This window comes from Podarcis muralis, chromosome 14 (assembly GCF_964188315.1).
Source record: "Podarcis muralis chromosome 14, rPodMur119.hap1.1, whole genome shotgun sequence".
Lineage (NCBI taxonomy): Eukaryota > Metazoa > Chordata > Lepidosauria > Squamata > Lacertidae > Podarcis > Podarcis muralis.
The window spans coordinates 41,888,679-41,907,058 of NC_135668.1; the positions used below are offsets into that span (position 1 = coordinate 41,888,679).

The window sequence follows — 18,380 nt, forward strand, 5'->3', positions numbered from 1 at the left end:
AAAAATGTGTTGTTGTCATTGTTGTTGTTTTTGTAATTATGCCAGGATATTTATATTATTAAATTTGATTTTAAGGAGGCTCCTGCAGGTACTGAAATTTCACCAGATTTGAGTGGGGATCAGAGCAAATCACCTCTTACTGATGAATCGATTGCTGCAAAGACCCCTTCTCTCCTTTCCCTACCAACATCACCTGAGCTGCCTGACCTAAAAACCTGTAAGTCGGAGCTTATTTATTATTTTTTAATTAAATTTGTATATCACCCTTCATCCGAAAATCATAGGATTTCATAGGAAAATCACAACATAAAGATACAAAATGAGAACACAAAATACATAATAAAAAACAAGAACAAACCAATAATTCCCCCTTCCAAAAGACGTTTAAAAGGGCATAGAATGTTAATAAGCCAAAGGCCCAGTTAAAGAGAAACGTTTTTGCCTAGCGCCTAAAGATCTGTAATGTAGGTGCTTGTCAAGCCTCCCAAGGGAGAGAATTCAACTAATGGGAAGCCACCAAAGAAAAGGCCTGTTCTTGTGTTGTCACCCTCTGGGCCTCACATGAAGATGGGCCTCAGATGGTGATTGCAGGATCTGAGTTAGTTCACAAGGGGAGAGGTGGTCCTGAGCCATTTAAGGCTTTATAGGTTAAAACCAACACTTTGAATTGGGCCTGGAAACTAATTGGCAGCCAGTGCAGTTGCACCAGGATTAGCGTAATATGCTCAAACCGCCTTGCCCCAGTGAGCAACCTGGACATATTTAATTAGAATTGTACTTTTGCAAGACAAAAAAGTAGTACCAAAATCAACCAGGGAGAGAAAGAAGAGAGACCCTTAACCTGGCCATAATGGCTTGGGTATGATACAAACAATATCACTGCATAAAAATGAATTCTCAAGAATAATTTTTGTCCAGGTACTCCAAGAGAATTATTGGAATGCTACATATTTCCTGTGCTTCTACCAGGAATGGCAGAACTGCTACATCAGGCTAAAAAGGAAAAATGTTTTGAGGTCAGTTTTCGGTGATTAATTTGTTTTCTGAAATGTAATGATTTATTTTAAACTATTACTCTGTACCTACTTGACTGCAGTTCTCAAGACAGCTTATAGTATTATTATATACCAGCTTATAGTATTATTATGTAGCAGCCTTCCCCAGTCTAACGACTGCAAGATGTTTTCAACAGCTTCCTTCATCCTTGACCATGTTGTCTGGGGCACTTGAGAGCTGTCAGCCAAAACATCTGGAGGGCACCAGGTTGGGGGAGACTGGTCTATAGGATGGCCATGATAAGTGAAGTCTCTGTGTGCAAGAGCAGCTGTGCCTCCAAGTGCCAGACAAATTACAGAGGATGAACATCACTATCCTGCATTGCTTGTGAATTTCTCCAGAGGGATCAGGCTATCCTCTGTTGCATATGGAACACTGGGCTCCTGACAGATCTTTCTTTAGAAGATTCAGCCATTGATTATACAGTCATAAGACCCAATATTTATTTTATATCCTGCCTTTTGATCTAGTGGTCCCCAAAGTGGCTTACAACAGATTGCAATGACACACACACACACAAAACAAGCCCTTAAACCAGGTGTGGGAGAACCTTTGGTCCTCTGTATGTTGCTGAACTACAACGCCTATCATCCCTGGCCTTTGGCCACGCTTGCCGGGACAGATAGAAGTTGCAGTTTGGCAACATATGGAGGTCCAGAGGTTCCCCAAACCTGCTTTAAATTCAATACATTCCCCGCAGCTCTTTGCACCATGTTCAATGGATGTGCTTCCCTTCTGCTCAGCAGTCCTAGGATAGTTGACTTACAGAGCTGAGTCTTGTTTCTGGCAGAGGCCAGAGTGTGCATCCCTTCAGCTCTGCCATTTTCGGGGCAAAGCAAAAGCAGTCCTTGTGACATGAGACGAGCCGGCTGGATCAGGCCAGTGGCCCATCTAGTCCCACATACTGTTCTCACCATGGCCAACCAAATGGGAAGCTCACAAGCAGGACTCAAGCGCTACAACACTCTCCCCTCCTGTGGTTTCCATCAACTGCATTAATAGCCACTGATAGCTTGATCGTCTATGAATTTGTCCAGTCCTCTTCTAAAGCTATCCAAGCCGATGGCCATCGCTACGTCTTGTGAGAGTGAATTCTGATGTTTAACTTTGGAGATTTTGATGGCCTTAGAGATCTGGATTCTGGAGGTTAGAAGCTGATCCCCGTTACGCATGCCCCAGCATGGAAGTGCCGCAGCATGAGTAAGGTTTTAAGGTTGATAGTTTGTTGTTTCTTGAGCTTGGCTCCTGGCCAATTAAGTATTTTGCGAAGAGCACATGCAGGCTGTAGCACATGCCTCATTAGTGTGTTGAAATTGAGGGTCCCCGCAGGTTTAATGATGGGCTTTGCAGAAGCTAACCTTATTAAGTCTTCATGTCTATTGTATTTATTCTTTGTTTTCTGACTGGCTTATCATAGTTAAGATGCAGCTATTAATGGTACATTGATTTCCAACCCCCCTTTTAAAACACATGCACAAACGTAACAGCAGCACGTTCCTTTAAAGCAATAACAACTTGGGCAATCTGAAACTCATTTCAAAATGACACCTGCAATTAAATAGCTGATAATAGAAGCCTAAGATCACTGTTGTGTATGTGTTTCTTTTGCAAAATTGGTCTCAATTGTATTAAACAGTGATGTAAAATGCATTTTTTTTGTATGCGACTGACTTCTACTTGTTCTGTATTTTACTTTTATTTTAAAATGCTCATCTCTTGCCTTTCTGTCTCTAATAACATTCAAGGCTTCAGTATGCAATATACACGTAAAATGAAGTAGTGACAATTAAAAGAAGTGTCACAAAAAGCAAGGGGAGGGAAAACTCAAAATAAGGTCAGCAGAGAAGCATGGAGAACTTTATGGTCTTACAGTCTCGTCCCATCTCTGAATGATAATGTGTATTCCTGCACTTACTTAAACATGCCGTCAACCACCTTGGCTGCATTTGGGAGTCCTCTTGCTCTTTCTACTAAGTCAGAGGGTGGGGAGTTGAATTCTGCCCCAAAGTCCTACCTTGATGGCGCTACCACTGTCAACAGCTTATAGAATGGTCTGTATACAACTTGTAAGTCATCTTATAGCTGAATACACAACATACATTTAAAGCACTTTCTCCCCCAAATAATCCTGGGAACTTGTGATGGGTGCTTGGAATTGTTGCCCTGTAAGGGACGCGGGTGGCGCTGTGGGTTAAACCACAGAGCCGAGGACTTGCTGATCAGAAGGTTGGCGGTTCGAATCCCCGCGATGGGGTGAGCTCCCGTTGCTCGGTCCCTGCTCCTGCCAACCTAGCAGTTCGAAAGCACGTCAAAGTGCAAGTAGATAAATAGGTACCGCTCCGGCGGGAAGGTAAACGGCGTTTCCGTGCGCTGCTCTGGTTCGCCAGAAGCGGCTTAGTCATGCTGGCCACATGACCCGGAAGCTGTATGCCGGCTCCCTCTGCCAATAAAGCGAGATGAGCACCGCAACCCCAGAGTCGGCCACAACTGGACCTAATGGTCAGGGGTCCCTTTACCTTTACCTTTAAGGGATAAACTACAGTTCCCAGGATTCTGGGGTGGGGTGGGCTGGGGAATGTGCTTTAAATATATGGTATGTACACAGGCTATGCTAAATATTTTGAGAGTTGATGCTATTGTTTGCAAAGGAAAGAAAGCATAATTGTTACTTGTAATTGTCTTTTGAGGGGGGGATGAGGAGCTGTTCATCAAGATATTAGCATAATTTTTGCACCGTATTGTCTCCCAAGGCATAAAACAAAAGCGATAAAGAATGGAAAATTATTCTCATTGTGAAAATAGTTTCAAACACATCTGCTGGTTAACAATACACATTGTATAGAGGTTTCCTGTGCATATCCGGATTTGTTCAGTATCACACAGCTGTGCCAAATACAAACTTCATTTACTATTTTATTTTCTGGCTGAGAAACTCCTGGAGCTTGGAAAATGGGGCTACCTAGTTTGTAGATGGGGTTCCTAGTTTGTGATTTCATGAGCTTCCTTGACGTTACATGTGTGACATAGCATAGACGATGGATTGGGGGAAGCCGGGTTCAGCTCAGTTGGATACAAAGCTCTCTGACCACCCAGAACCGACTCTGCTGTCTGTTGCTTTTTCAGCAAGGGATTTTCCTTCCCATTGACACTAGACGTGACCTAACGGGAGTTCTGCGATAACAACTCCCAATCATTCCATCTGTTTCCAATGTTCAGCCTGTGAGTGTACTGCTTATGTAGCACAAGAGACAGGATTTGGCAGGCTGATGGAAGCTCCCAAGTGTTGTTGAATCCTTTTTGGGGTGGGGGGTGGGGTGGTTGAGCTAAAAGCAAAGAAATGGAAGTCTGGAGAAAGTTTCAGGCTTCTGGTTCTGTAGCATCAATGCAGCTTCTAAAAGCATCCAAGCTGCAGGCATTCCATCAGGCTACAGCAAAGGGAGAGATGAGACAGCAGGGACCACTCCGTCGCCACTGCTGAAATACCAGCTCCATCAGGCTCTTTCCTTTCTTCTGCCATCTACCAGCAGCTATTCCATCAGGCTGCAGCAGAAAGAGAGAGGGGAGAGCAGAGCCTACTCCATCAGCTCTACCAAAACAGCAACTCCATCAAGCTCATTCCTGTCATCTAGCAGTAGACATTCCATCAGGCTCCAGCAGCCGTTTCTCTTTCAGTCCTTTCTTATACCATCATCAGAAGTTCATTATAAGAACTTTGTAACTTTTTAGAACTGGCTCCTGGATTTGCTTATCTTCCTCTTCCCTTCTCAACCCCTTCAGCTTTTTGTTGGCGTGTCTTTTAGATTGCAATACTGAGGTCAGAGAACTGATTTGTTTGTTATTGATCTTATATAAGTTGCTCTGGGAGACTTTTTGGCTAAAGAGCAGGGGGTGGTGAAAAAGAAGAAGCCTTAAATAAGTGAATAACAAATAAAACTTGGAGTTTTCCGTCAGCCACTAGTTGTTATTATACTGTATTGTTATTTTTTCTGGGGAAGGAGCAAACTTTACTGTGAAGCAGCACACTGGGCAATTTTTCACCGGAAATATAAGATTTGACTTGTGAAGTGGGAGGAGAGAGAGGAAAGCTTATAAGTGTCTAGATTATTACTTTGGCTTAAAATAGACACGGTATTAAAAGACATGGTGAGATTTTACTCCCAGCCCATTGCATAATCCAGCAGGAAATTATCTCCCAAAAATCCTGATAGAAGTGAATGGCGTAAGAATGCAAGAGCCCTGCTGGATCAGGCCAAAGGCCCACCTAGTCCAACATCCTGTTCTCACAGTGACCAGCAGGGTGCCTGTGGGACATCTACAAGTAGGACTCCTGCATTGCAGGGGGTTGGACTAGATGACCATTGGGGTCCCTGCCAAGTCTATGATTCTATGACGGCCCTCTCTCCACTTGTGATCATTATTATTTATTCAATTTTCATTCATCTGAAGATCAGAGTGTGGTTTACAGCATAATGAGAACACAAAATACAGAACGAACCAACCAATAACCTTCTCCCACGCCCCCTCGGCACAGATAGTTCAATCAGCCAAAGGCCTGGTTATAAAGGAAAGGTTCTGCTTAATGCTTAAAGATATGTTACAAAGGTGCCAGATGAGCTCATTCCACAAATGGGGAGCCACCACAGAAAAGGCCTGTTTTCGTGTTGCCATCTTCTGGACCTCTTTTGGAGGGGTCACACGAAAAAGGACCTCAGATTATGATTGCATGTTCTGGGTTGGTTAATATGAGCAGAGGCGCCACCAGGGCTTCAAATTTGGCCTGTAATATCGTTTCCGCCTCTTCCCTCCCATTCCTTTTTCCTAATGCCTCCTGTCTTTTTTCTTTAGACTGCGAGGCTGAAGGCACGGACTGCTGATTTTTGTAAACCACCTGGGAAGCCTTTTTGTCTGAAGAGTTGGGGCACAAATGCCTTGAATAAATAAGCAAGCCCCCCCCCCCCGGACGTCAGGGGTGCTGCTTTTGAGTCGTGCTCGCTGATGAGCACAGCCGCAGAGTAGAACCCTGGAGGTTTCCTTGCATTAACTCTCTTAATCCCCTCAATCCAAATGGCCTGTTCTTGGAAACTGTAATCCCAGGAAAGGATTTGCTTCTGCTTCCGTGTCATAAATATCAACTTAAGGGAACACATTTCTTTTACTTTCAGAGCGGGGTGGAATAAGAAGCAGCTTCCAATGGGGATTCCCACCCTCTAAAGCTGCTTGTAAGTTCCAGCAGATAAACGAAAGCCTAGCTAGGCCTTAATCCGGAGACATAGATAAAGAGCATGCAAGAGACTGCATGAGTTTCTGGCAGTGTCCTCTTTGGTTGCTCCAAACAATACAAAGCTGAGATGGGGAACCTGCAGCCTGCGGCCTTCCGTCTCATTTCATGTGGCCCTCGGTATAATCTGTCTTGCCGAACACTGAAGCCACTCTTTCTTTCTGGACTGCCACTCTGGGAATCATAGAATTGGAAGGGACCATGAGAATCATCTAGTCCAACCCCCTGCAATGCAGGAATCTTTTGCCCAACTTGGGGCTCAAACCCACGACCCTGAGATTTAAGAGTCCCAGGCTCTACCGAGTGAGCTATCCCAGACTTCCTCTTCTACCTCATGCGTGTGCTTGTGTCAGAGAGAGAGGAGGGATGCAGTGGAACAGAGAGGCGGGGAAATCTATGCAATCCTGCTAAGCAGGAGTGGAGAACCTTCCAGGGGCCACATGCCAGTTGTGGGCAGGGTCAGGGGCCAAAGTGGGTGGAGCAAGGAATGTAAGTTCTATACAGTGGTACCTCGGGTTACATACGCTTCAGGTGACATGCGCTTCAGGTTACAGGCTCCGCTAACCCAGAAATAGTACCTCGGGTTAAGAACTTTGCTTCAGGATGAGAACAGAAATCGTGCAGCGGTGACGCAGCGGCATCGGGAGGCCCCATTAGCTAAAGTGGTCTTCAGGTTAAGAACAGTTTCAGGTTAAGATCAGACCTCCAGAACAAATTAAGTTCTTAACCCAAGGTGTCAATATATTTATATAGTAGGCTAGTTTCTAAACACACACACACACTCACCTCTCTACCATTTTCCATCCAAGCAGGCCAGAAGTTCAAGGATGCATTTCAGCCAGGCAAAAACTCTTGAGGATTTGCAGTAGGGCTGGCACTGGGTGTGGCCTGGGGAGAGAGACCCAGATAGTTTAGGCTGGGGGGGGGGGTGCATTCAGCACAGCAGCGTAGCAACCCCCTGCCACCCAGAATCTAACCCCCGATGCACAGATGCACTAAAGACTCCCTTGCCGCCCTACGACCCCCAAACGCCCAGTACGGATCACCACCACCCTGCCCCTGGCTACCTACGTTACTGATTCAGCACCTGGGCCTGCAGTTCTCTACCCCTGTTGCCAACAATGCCCACCTTTGGCTCTGGTTCTTTCCGCCATTGGCCCCAGCTCCATTCCCCGTTGGCTGCGACCCCAATTGACTTTTCTCCTGGGTCAAGAGCCCTACATAAGAAAAAGGTTCCCAGGCCTGGCAGAGGGGGATAAACCACGATGGGATCATTGTAGGAAGGGATCTATCTTACCTATCTATGGGATGCAGCTATCCAAACCTCATTTGTTAATAATAATAATAATAATAATAATAATAATAATAATAATATCACCTCTGACATGTGTTCCAAGGTGACATACAAATTATAATGAAAGCATAAAAGCTAGCAGAACTAAAAACAATACAAAACAGGCACCTGTTCATTCCACTGGGAAAGCTTGCTGGCTGTTGCTCTGATATGTGTCTCATTTTTGCGTCATCTTCTGTCTTGTAGAGGAAAAGGACAAGATTCATTGCCTTGGATTTCCTGACCGAATGGCTATACAAGTAAGTTACTTAAGCTTTGAAATATTAAACCAGGGGCAGCCAACCTGGTTCTATCCAGATTTTGCTGCAGTACAGCTTTAAAGAGCTCCAGCCAACCTGGTAAAAAGTCAAGGACAAAATCTGGAGGGCACCATGTTGGCCATGTCCATATTAAATGTTCCTAATTTCCCCCCTGTTGTTTGTGAACCATTTTGAGACCCATGTGTTTGATTTCCTTTTCTAACGGTGCCTTTTTAACCTCATGGCGGCCCGATCAGTCACAACCCAAAGAGGAAAGACGAACCGTTTGTTGAGTTCTTCGAGATCCCTTTTGTGAAGGAGTGGCTAAAGGACCAGTAAGTATCACCCAAGAATCAAATACAGTATTCCTGCCCCCCTCCCCCCTCCCCGCCTGCTCATCTTGCCCCCTATCTGGCAAACCTCAGGATAGAGCTCAGTCAAATTGTCCCCTTTTCAATTGCCTTTATTATTCATGTGTAACAAAGACTCTCTGACATGCATGCTAATTTGGTAGCCACCTTGTTCCAAGGCATTTTTGTCCGTGGTTAATTTGCACAGAAATTGAAAGGGAGAATGCTGAAGGATTCATTATTCCTGAACCCGTAGGGGGGGGGGGTCTTTAAATTGCCTGCTATTGTTCTGATTATTGTTATACGAATGAACAAATATTGTTTACTGGCGCAACAGTTTGACAACACATCTTTTTTTTGTGGGGGGGATTCTGTTGATTCAAAGGGTTCCTTCAGAGTGGGGCCAAATGCGTTTCCACTGTAGCACTTTTGCAACTATGAATGGGATAAGCAAGACCTGCTGGGAAGCCACTTTACATAGACAGTTTCCCATGTTGAGCAGCCTCTCCATGTGGATGCAAGCCACAAAGCTACCTAAATGGGTGATGGCATGTGAATCGGGTGGCAGTGTCTCCAATGTGTTTGCTGCCCTGGGCTCCTTTGGGAGGAATAGCGGGATATCATTTTAAGGAACAAACAAGTAAATAAATAAGTAAATAAGTTAAATTAATAGAAGGAGACCAGGGTGCTTCAGAAACACTGGGTGCGAGGAGAGTTGTAATAGGAGCCTTGCATACTATTAAGCTATTCTAGAGCCTCACTCAAAGTCACCTGCCGCTTTGCAAGTGTATGAAAGGAAATAGCCTTCATTTCTGCATTTGTGTGGTTTCCTGTGCCATCTGCCCACGGCCAGCTGGCACATGGGCATTTGACTGGGGTTACAAGAGCGCTTCAGTTTGTTTGCATTATGAAGTACCTCCAAACACCCTCTTGTTGAGCTTTTCATCCTCCGCTATTGACCCTCCGAATTCTCAAAAGTTTCTCAGGGGTTTAACTCCTGCTTCTGTCTGTCTATCTGTCTGTCAATCCATCCGATGGCTTCTTTGTTCTACTAATAAATTGCAGAATTGCACATAGCAATTTTTCTCTGGAGGCTAACATGCATGCCAAGTGCATGTGGAACAACATTCCCCCCCCTTTCTCCTTTTCATATTCTAATTGACCTAAGTCTGCTAGTCTCAGCTGCCTTTACAGTTGACATCACTCAGTTCTCAGCTGGCCCTATAGGGCTAATTTAGCAGGGGTGACTGCTTTCTTTCTCTCTCCACAAAGCTCTGTGCTTCTACAGGCTTTGCAATGTTTCAAGCGGCCTGCCCCGGCCCCGGTTTTCACCATAAGCATTTATTTTGAGCGTCCCCCTGCTCTGTGCCTGGCTGCACCGCTCTCATCTTAGCTAGAGCTCGAGGAGAGGGATGGCTTTTGAGCACCGGAGAGAATTGCTCTTCTCCATAGAGTTTCAAAGAAATGGCGGGAGGAGGGTTTGTGTGAAAAAGCAGCTGGGCCGTCTGTAAAGAAGACGTCCGCATTCATGGAACAACTTGTTTGGAAGATGCTGGAGTGTTGGAAAATATGGGGCAGATAAAAGAGAAGACTTAATTGCACAGTGCATAGTTAAAACTATGGGATTTGCTCCAACGGGAAGTAGTGGTGGCCCTCAGCCTGGTTGGCCACTGTAAAAACAGGATGCTGAACTAGATATGCCTTTTGCCTTATCTATCAGGGTTGTTCGTATGCTCTTACATTCATGCATTTGTGTTTCTTCGCTAAACTGTGTGCTGTATTGTAAGGAAACATTGCAGCTGAGCTTGGTCTATCAACAGCTACTCAGAAGAGAGTCTGAACCACTCAGCACAGTGAAGGGGAGGCCCAAACACCTGAAGAGAGGCCAAACTGAGACATAAGGAAGTCATTTGGAAAACTTTGAAAATACCTGCCCTTTCTTCAATGAGCTCAGATAGATAGTTCTTTCCTCACTCTATCCTTTCAGGTACCCTGTGAGGTTGTCTGGCCTGAGCACTGGTGCCTGACCCAAGGCCTGCCACTTTGCTGAGCATTTCACGTTTCAGAAAGCGCAGATTAGGTCGGTTCACTGTTCATTGTGAACTGAATTGAGTTTCTCCCCCATCGCTAGTCTGAAGCAGCTGCCTCACACTGCCTAATGGTAGGGCTGGCCCTGAGGCCATTTCACCACCAGAGATCTGATCATGGGCCTGCAAATAACAGAGAAGCCAAAAGGAAGGACAAGTAGCAGCAGCAGACAGGGATTCTGGGGAATTCCATCAAATGGAAAAGGAGTGGGAAATGTCGATATTTGCTTATTTGTCCAATATCCAGGACAGAAATCAGTCGGGCGAATGCAGTCAGTAGTCACTGTTGTTGTTGCTTTCAGTCCACAATTGATATGTAATTGATTAGGTTTTTTGGCCATTGCATTTGCATCTCACATTCTTTGCATTGAAACAAATGGCATGGAACAACATAATGACAACATAACTTTATCTAATCAATTACACAACTTACAAAATTTGCCATAGCAGATAGTGAGATGGCTAAAGTACTTTTTGGCGGAAGATGAACTGCAGTGGAATAGAAGCACTGCTGTGTGTGATGAGTACAGGGTGGGATGGAAAATGATGCCTTCTCACATCCTTCAAGACAGAGTCTCTTCCCCTTTGCCTCGTTCTTCACATCTCTCGTCTGTTCTTGCCACCTCCTGTCCCCCTTGGCAAGCACAGTTTTTGTTTCCCAGCTGAATGAACAAGCTGTGAATCTATTGCTTTTGGTGACCACTTTGGTTACATGTTATTTTCCGCTCCCCTGCCTTCTGTCTGTTTCCAATTTCATGACTTAAAAAAATCACACACACACACAAAACGTAAAGCCCTTTTAGGGACACCCCCCCCCCCCCCCGTATGTCAGCAAAACACTTAGCAGATCCTCTCTTCCACCATGCTGGAAATAAAAACAGGAAGACATTGCTTCCTGCATTTGAAGCCTCTGTAAAAATCCAGATGAGCTCCTTCAACCACCATTCCAAACGTCCACCCCCACTCCTCCTCCTGCAACACCCTGTATCAGAAGAGATGCTGCATGCAGCAAACTTCCTCTCTTTCTAAATACGCTGGAACAAGAATCACTGCAGGGGCTGAACTATTAGATTGTCAGACACAGTGAATGTCAAAATCTGCCCAGCACGTTTGGCCTAGATTAACGCCTGTGTTCTCCATGTGCGAATCCATACTCCAGCAAAAAAGAGAAAGAAGCAACTATTGCATTCTGAAATGAGTTGACTGAAGCCTTCATTTTTATTTATTTATTGGAAAAGGCACAATAGAATTAAACACTGTAAGAATTGCCGTGCTTCAATGGGCCAACAGTCTGCCTTGGCCAAGGATGGGGAAACCAGTGGCGCTCCCAGTTGTTGTTTGGCTCCAACCCCATCAGCCCTTGCTGGAACAGCCACTAGTCAGGTATGAAGAGAGTTGTAGTCCGACAGCTTCTGGCAGGGCCACGGGTATCTCATTATGGTGTTCTGCCTTTGGAAGAGGTTGCCCATATGCCGTGGGGAAGCTCAGAAGCTGGGCAAGATGGTGATCTCCATCCCGGTTGTTTGCCCCCAATGTCTAGTGATCAGGTATAGTGGTACCTTGGGTTACAGATGCTTCAGGTTACAGACGCTTCAGGTTACAGACTCTGCTAACCCAGAAATAGTACCTCGGGTTAAGAACTTTACCTCAGGATGAGAACAGAAATCGCACGGTGGTGGCACAGCAGCAGCGGGAGGCCCCATTAGTTAAAGTGGTGCTTCAGGTTAAGAACAGTTTCAGGTTAAGAACGGACCTCCAGAACGAATTAAGTTCTTAACCCGAGGTACCACTGTACTGTCTCTAAATATGGAGTTCCATTTTGCAGTTACAAGCAGGGTCTACAGCAAAATGTTGCAGTGTGGAGTGCTCCCATTCAGGGTGCCAGCCGGACATGTCCATTCCTCCTCCTCAAAGGTCAATCAGTATTCTGTGCCTACTCTCAGTCCTCATTTGGCTGTTTTTAGAGTTCCGCCCCCGGCTTTTATGGATTCCTCCCCGAAAGTTTTTCTGCCCTTGTGTCCATCTTTTGGTTCCTCCAAGACTGTGGATACCCCAGAGCCCTCATGCCTCCTTCCCAGAGCTGGGCACCTCCTTACCTGCCTTGGGGAAGGCCCACCTGAGGGCAGGGAAGGGGATGCCAAATTTTGGCCTCGCACAGGGTGCCATAGTACCCAAGTCCACCACTGCTCTTGTGCCTCTCCAAATGCATCTCCTGAGGGACAATGACTTGGGCTGCTGCAGATGAAGTGGCAGTTGATGGAAATCAGGGATCTCCAATGGGAAAAGTCTTCACACAACATTCCAGGTCTGCTATGGAGCAGCAAGGTTCAAGCCTGCTAGTTCCTATTCTTGTAAGCTCTCTTGATGGAGCAGAGGGAAAGTCAGCTGGAACCTGCTGCCAAATTCCTTGCTTCAAGCCATATGCATATGCATATCTTTGTGTTGCACCATCACCCCAACTCTTTTTGACTCCAGGACAGGAGCCATTGTAATTATAGAGTGGAAATAAGTGAAGATATGTAAGTGTGTGCTGACTTCAGAGTTCCATGTAACTAACCTGCCAAACCAACTTTAGGAACCAGATTGGTGGTACAACATTGGACTGTTGGGCTGAGATAGCATCGTCTTGCCCAACCTGGCTTTATATGCTAGTCGAACCTTCGCCAACCTGCTGCCCTCCTGATCTTTTCAATGACAACTCCCAGCAGCCCCAGCCAGCATGGCCACTGGGATCAAGAGAATTCAAATAGAAGAAGATAGAAAGCTCCCTGCACACTGACATCAAGTTAACGTTGATTTATGCACTGCAAATTTGGACAGATAATCGAGGATCCTCCCTGGCGCCCTTTCAGATATAGTGTTTGACCCACCCTTTCTCAAAGTGGTGTGGAATTTGCTGGACAACAGAGAATGATGTGTGAAAATCTGCTTGGGGCCATATTTCAAAAACTGTCAGATCTCAATGACTTCAGATTTCAACCACATACATTAACGAGGAGAATTTCATCAGCCTCTGCCTTAAAAGAAAACAGGCATTTCATGGGTTAATCCATTACTTATTGCTGACAGTGTTCATATGCAGCATTGGAGACCAAGTGACATAAATTAGCATCTCATCTTAGACCCAAGAGTAGTTATTTCCTTCTGGGTGATGGTAAATAAATAGCCCTTAATTACTTTTTCGCCTGTGCTTCCATTTTGGTATTTAGATGGGAGCACATACAAAAGCTTTAAATGTAAGGTAACCTCCTTCCTCAATGTGCTACAGCTGCCCCTTGCTGCAGCCTGCCCTATAATAGCAGTATCCACTTCCAGCAAGCAGCCATTTATCTCCTCATGCAGAGGTGGGAAGTACCATACAGAACAGTACCTTTTTTCTTTCTTTGGAAAGTCCTATTTCTATGGCTAATAGCTGTCTTAAGTAAGCAAATTTTGGTGTTTGTGGCACCAACTTCCTTCGCTTGAAAGCAGGGATGTTGGGGAGTTCCATCAGAAAAGGGAGCAGAAATTGCTGCCATTCACATGTTCATTTGAGGTCAGCAACAGAAATTGTTGTGCAAGTGAAGACAAGTGGTATTAGTTGCCTCCCCCCCCCCAGTCCGCAACATTACACACACAATTGCATTATTTTCTGCATTGTTTTTATTCTATTGATATTATTTATTTATTATCAATTTATATCTTGCCCTTCTTCCTGCAGAAATTGAGAGCAGCAAACACATCAATAACAACAACAACAACAACAACAATCTTTTTAAAGCATTCTAAAAACAGTTGAAAATATTCTAAAAACAGTTAAAAACATTTTCTTAACCTGTGATCTCAGAGTTGCCAGGAGTGTTTTGATGTTTTTCTTCCACTGAAATGCATTGGCATTTGTGACATAATTCATTACATTAGTTTGGGTCAGAGAGAGAGAGAGATGAATAACGTAGATTTTAGCGTAAACTGATCTGTAGCAGAATGGAAACAGCGCTGGTTACGTGTGGAAGACAGGACAGAATGAAAGTTGCTGCTCCCTACATCCCCATTTGTTTGCCAGCAGTTCTCTTCCTTTCTTGCCTTTTAATAACATATGAGTCACATGTCTGGGATTGCAAGAGGGATGTGGACAAAAAATAGCCATCCCTCTGGGCTCTGATGGAGGGCACTGCTAATGCAAATAAGGATAATCTGTAATACGGGATCATAGGAGTATAGAATTGGAATTTGTTGGTTTTTTACGGTGGTAGTTCAAATCATGAATTTACTAAGTCACACGTTGTATTAAAGTACTGGGACGCTATGCTATTTCTGAGCCAAAATTTTCCTTGTACAAGCAAAGTGTTTATGTTCCAGATATTGTGTATAGATTGCCGTTTGCGGGATAGCTGTTAATTTCAAAATCAACGGAGTTGTCAGCTCTGATTCGTCTTGGAGTGTCACAGCTGTCTCCTGCCACAAATAACTTTTCCCCTCTCCCCCAGTTCACTCTTGATGGGCTATTGCCTCTGCTCATATTCTATTTTTATTTGACCTGAAGCCAATTGCTAATACTCCTGGAGACAAAAATGGACCTCGCATGCCTTCTGCTGAAATGATTGATATCTCTAGGAGGCTTCCCCCTCCATCCCCTGAATATTGAGCCCTCCCTCCACCTTTGCCTTGATTTATACATTGCCTTTTCTACTTTAGTCCTGGATCAGTTCTCTGACAGCTCCTCATGATTTAAAAATGAAGCCTGTGGAGCTGGGGCCAGAGCTAATTTTCCAAGGTTAGGAAGGGTGATCTTGTGTTTCCCTGAAAGAGGATAGAAACGTTGGTAATAAATGAAGGAGAGAGCCACTGTCAGAGGGCTTCACTGGGGTGCTGGCGGACTTTTTGAGGACATAAAAGGGGGCACTTTGGAAAACCATATGAAGTTGAGAGCACTGGGAAGCATGATTGTTGTTTATATCCTGGTATTCCAGGTGTGGGGAACCTTTGGCGCTCCAGATGTTGCTGAACTATAACTCCCATCAGCCCCATCAAGCATGGGCAATGTCCAGGGATGATGGGAGTTGTAGTTCAGTAACATCTTGAGAGCCTACACTATTCCGTGTCACATAAGGTTGGTTAAAAATACGACTTACCGTATTTTTCTGTGTATAAGACTATATTTTTTCCTAAATTTTTGAAGTTTTAAAAAAGGGGTCATCTTATACACAGATAGTGCATTTTCTTAATTTTGGGTTTTTAAAAAATAGGGGGTGTCTTATACATGGGGGCGTTTTATACATGGAAAAATATGATAATTTATCCATGATTTTCTGCCCTTCCATCCATCTTTTGGTTCCTCCAAGTCTCTGACAGCTAGGTTGGCAGAAGCTGGGACAAAGCAACGGGAGCTCACCATCCTGGTGCAGATTTGAACTGCCGACCTTCATATTGGCAAGCCCAAGAGGCTCAGTGGTTTAGACCACAGTGTCACCCACATCCCTACAGGATAATTATGGCCTGGTCACAAATACCCCTATTTGAGTATGGTGCTTGAGAGGATGGCAAATCCACTCCAGTTCGAGTTCGGTCCTTGGTATGGGACTGAATTGGCCTTAGTTTTCATAATGGATGACTTTTATCGGCTGGACTGACTTGGTTAGTTTGTATTGGAAGGCAGTGGTTCCACTCCTACCTACCGGATCATTCTGAGAGATGTGGCATTAGTGACTATACCTCGACCACATGTCTGTTATTTTTTGAGGTGCTACAAGGAGCCATCTTGTTCCCATTTCCCAGTTCCATTTTCCATCTATTTGAAACCACCATGAGCAGTCATTAGGAGACTTGGAGTCTGATGTCGTTAGTTTGACAGTGACCTTCCTTTTACCCAAGGTGTGATTTTGATATTTTTTTAAAAAAAACACATTTGCTTCAGTCCTAGGCCACCAATTCCGCTGTCCCTGCTGTTAACGGAGGAAGAAGCAGGCAACATAATCCAATCATTCTGGAGAGGTTATCGGGTAAGAGTCATCTATAATTATTTTGTTTGATGTTGAATCTGTGCGACTGCGGAGGCCCTGGGGAAAACCCCTTACATAAATTCTAAGTAGCAGGTGCTATAAATAGCCACGAAGACCCTGATGGTTGGCTTGTGTTTGCATAGAAGCTGTCTCGTGCTGGTGATCTTCTCGTGGGGAGAAGGAGGGGGCAGGCTGCTGTGCTTTTATAAATAAAGAAATAAAGATTAACCCGAAACAAAGAAGTTCAGAGATGAAATGGGCTTCATCAGGGTGCGAAAAGCTTCCTTGCTTTTCTAACTTCCATTTTTTATGGTCCCTTTTTTTTCTGGTGGAAAGAAGACGTCTGGAAAAAATCCCCAAGTCTCATGTCTGAGCATGTGAATCAGCGCAGAGGAGGGAGGGATCCACTGAGGCAAGAGAAAAGACATAAATGAAGGAACGGGATGCTGAGCTGTTTGGGAGGAAAAAATAAAGAGGGAAGAAGAAGAAGAAGGATTATAGGCCTGTGTACGGGGTGTGCTCAGGCTTGCCTTAATGCCAAAATAGTGGCTTTATGGGTCCCTGACGTCGCTCAACTATAGTAGAGCGCTAGCTCCATCGTGACCAGGTTGCTTTTCCACATCTGCATACAGGTTGAGGAGGGATGAGAGACAGCTGTTGAGACACAAAATAAATGTCTGTCTTTGTGGAAAAGGAGGCAGGAGCGCTTGGGGGAATGGCCTGGGGCACGCCCTTGAGCAGCAAGCACCACCTTATCTCTGAGGTATTGCCGCTCGGAGGGTCCGTTGCTGTTCTTTGAGGTGAGGTAACAATGTGGGAGCCCCTCTGCCACAAAAGCAGCCCCTCACCTCCACATTTCTCTCTCCTCAAAAGGTGGTGAGTGGTAGGCTCCTTGCGAAGCAACAAAAACGTGCCCCCACCTTTGCAGAGACAACTCTCTCGCCCCTCCTCGGCCTGCATGCAGAAGCAGTTTGTATTTTTTAAGTAACGTTTCGTTGTTAATCTAAAAAAAATATGTTTACTTTCTTTGTTTGATGCATGAAAATAATGCCCTTTAGGATTATGTGCACGATAAATGTTCACCTTAAAAATATTCCCTGTGCTCACAGCCTAATGGTATGTGCTGTGCGTGTCTACGAAAAGGCTAGATGGGGAACAAACTAAGGAAAACTAGAAACTAACTAGGAGCATAGGCTTCCTCATGCCACACGTTCATGATATGTGTTTGGTTTGTGAGGCATTTCTAAAATTAATGTGCACGTAATATGTCTTCAGTGACATTGCCGTGCATCTTGAGGTACTCATCTGGAGGGAAAAAAGCCAGAGAAGTCATAAGAATATTTCATTTTCTGTCAGTTTCTGTATTCAGTGGTTCTTGCTCTGCTGTGTAGCTCTGTGATCCTCTCCACAGGATCAGCTCATTATGGAGTCATTGTGGTAAGCTACCTTTAGTCAGATATGACTGAATCTGTGCTCTTTTATCTGAAAGCAGCTCTTCATTGACCAGGCTCTGATACAGGTTATCTTTAATATTTCTTCTTATGAGCAATAACAATGCTACTGTCAAATGTGCATTGCATTAATTATACTAGGAAGTTTCAGCTGCCTGCTGAGGGCCTTTTTTTGCACAATTCTTTCCTGATAAATTTGCTCAGATTCAATCCAACCTGGCTCTGAGAGATGGGAACCTGTGTCACAGGCTTCAGAAGTAGTCACTTGTAGCAGCTGCATGGATTGGTTTCAGCCTAGTTTCCCTCAAAGTTGTGAACAATGTTGGATCCATAGGTTTTCCTAGAGGAAGGAGACATTTGGATCCAAGCCGGAGCCCTTGACTCCTAGAGTTGGAAGGGGCCTTTGAGGAACATCTACAACCATCTTTCCAAAGTTGTCTCCAGATGTTTTGTACTACAGCTCCCACTGACTATCGGCCATGCTGGCTGAGGCAGATGGGAGATGGGAGCACACCAGGTTGAGGAAGGCTGTACCAGTTGCTCTCTGGCTTATTTCCCATCTTGGCAAGTTGGTGTGAGGTCATCGG

At 44.8% G+C, this 18,380-nt stretch overlaps 1 protein-coding gene across 3 annotated transcripts in view; it reads left to right on the forward strand.

Annotated features, from left to right (window-relative positions):
- The window catches only part of IQCK (IQ motif containing K), a 31,650-nt gene that overhangs the window by 2,500 nt on the left and 10,770 nt on the right, over nt 1-18,380 (forward strand). For all 3 annotated transcript variants that reach the window (XM_028707145.2, XM_077918520.1, XM_028707146.2), the window contains exons 3-7: nt 76-217; nt 919-1,016; nt 7,875-7,927; nt 8,185-8,262; nt 16,258-16,342. In XM_028707145.2, coding sequence (XP_028562978.2) covers nt 76-217; nt 919-1,016; nt 7,875-7,927; nt 8,185-8,262; nt 16,258-16,342 — 456 coding nt within the window. The remainder of the gene's footprint in view (nt 1-75; nt 218-918; nt 1,017-7,874; nt 7,928-8,184; nt 8,263-16,257; nt 16,343-18,380) is intronic.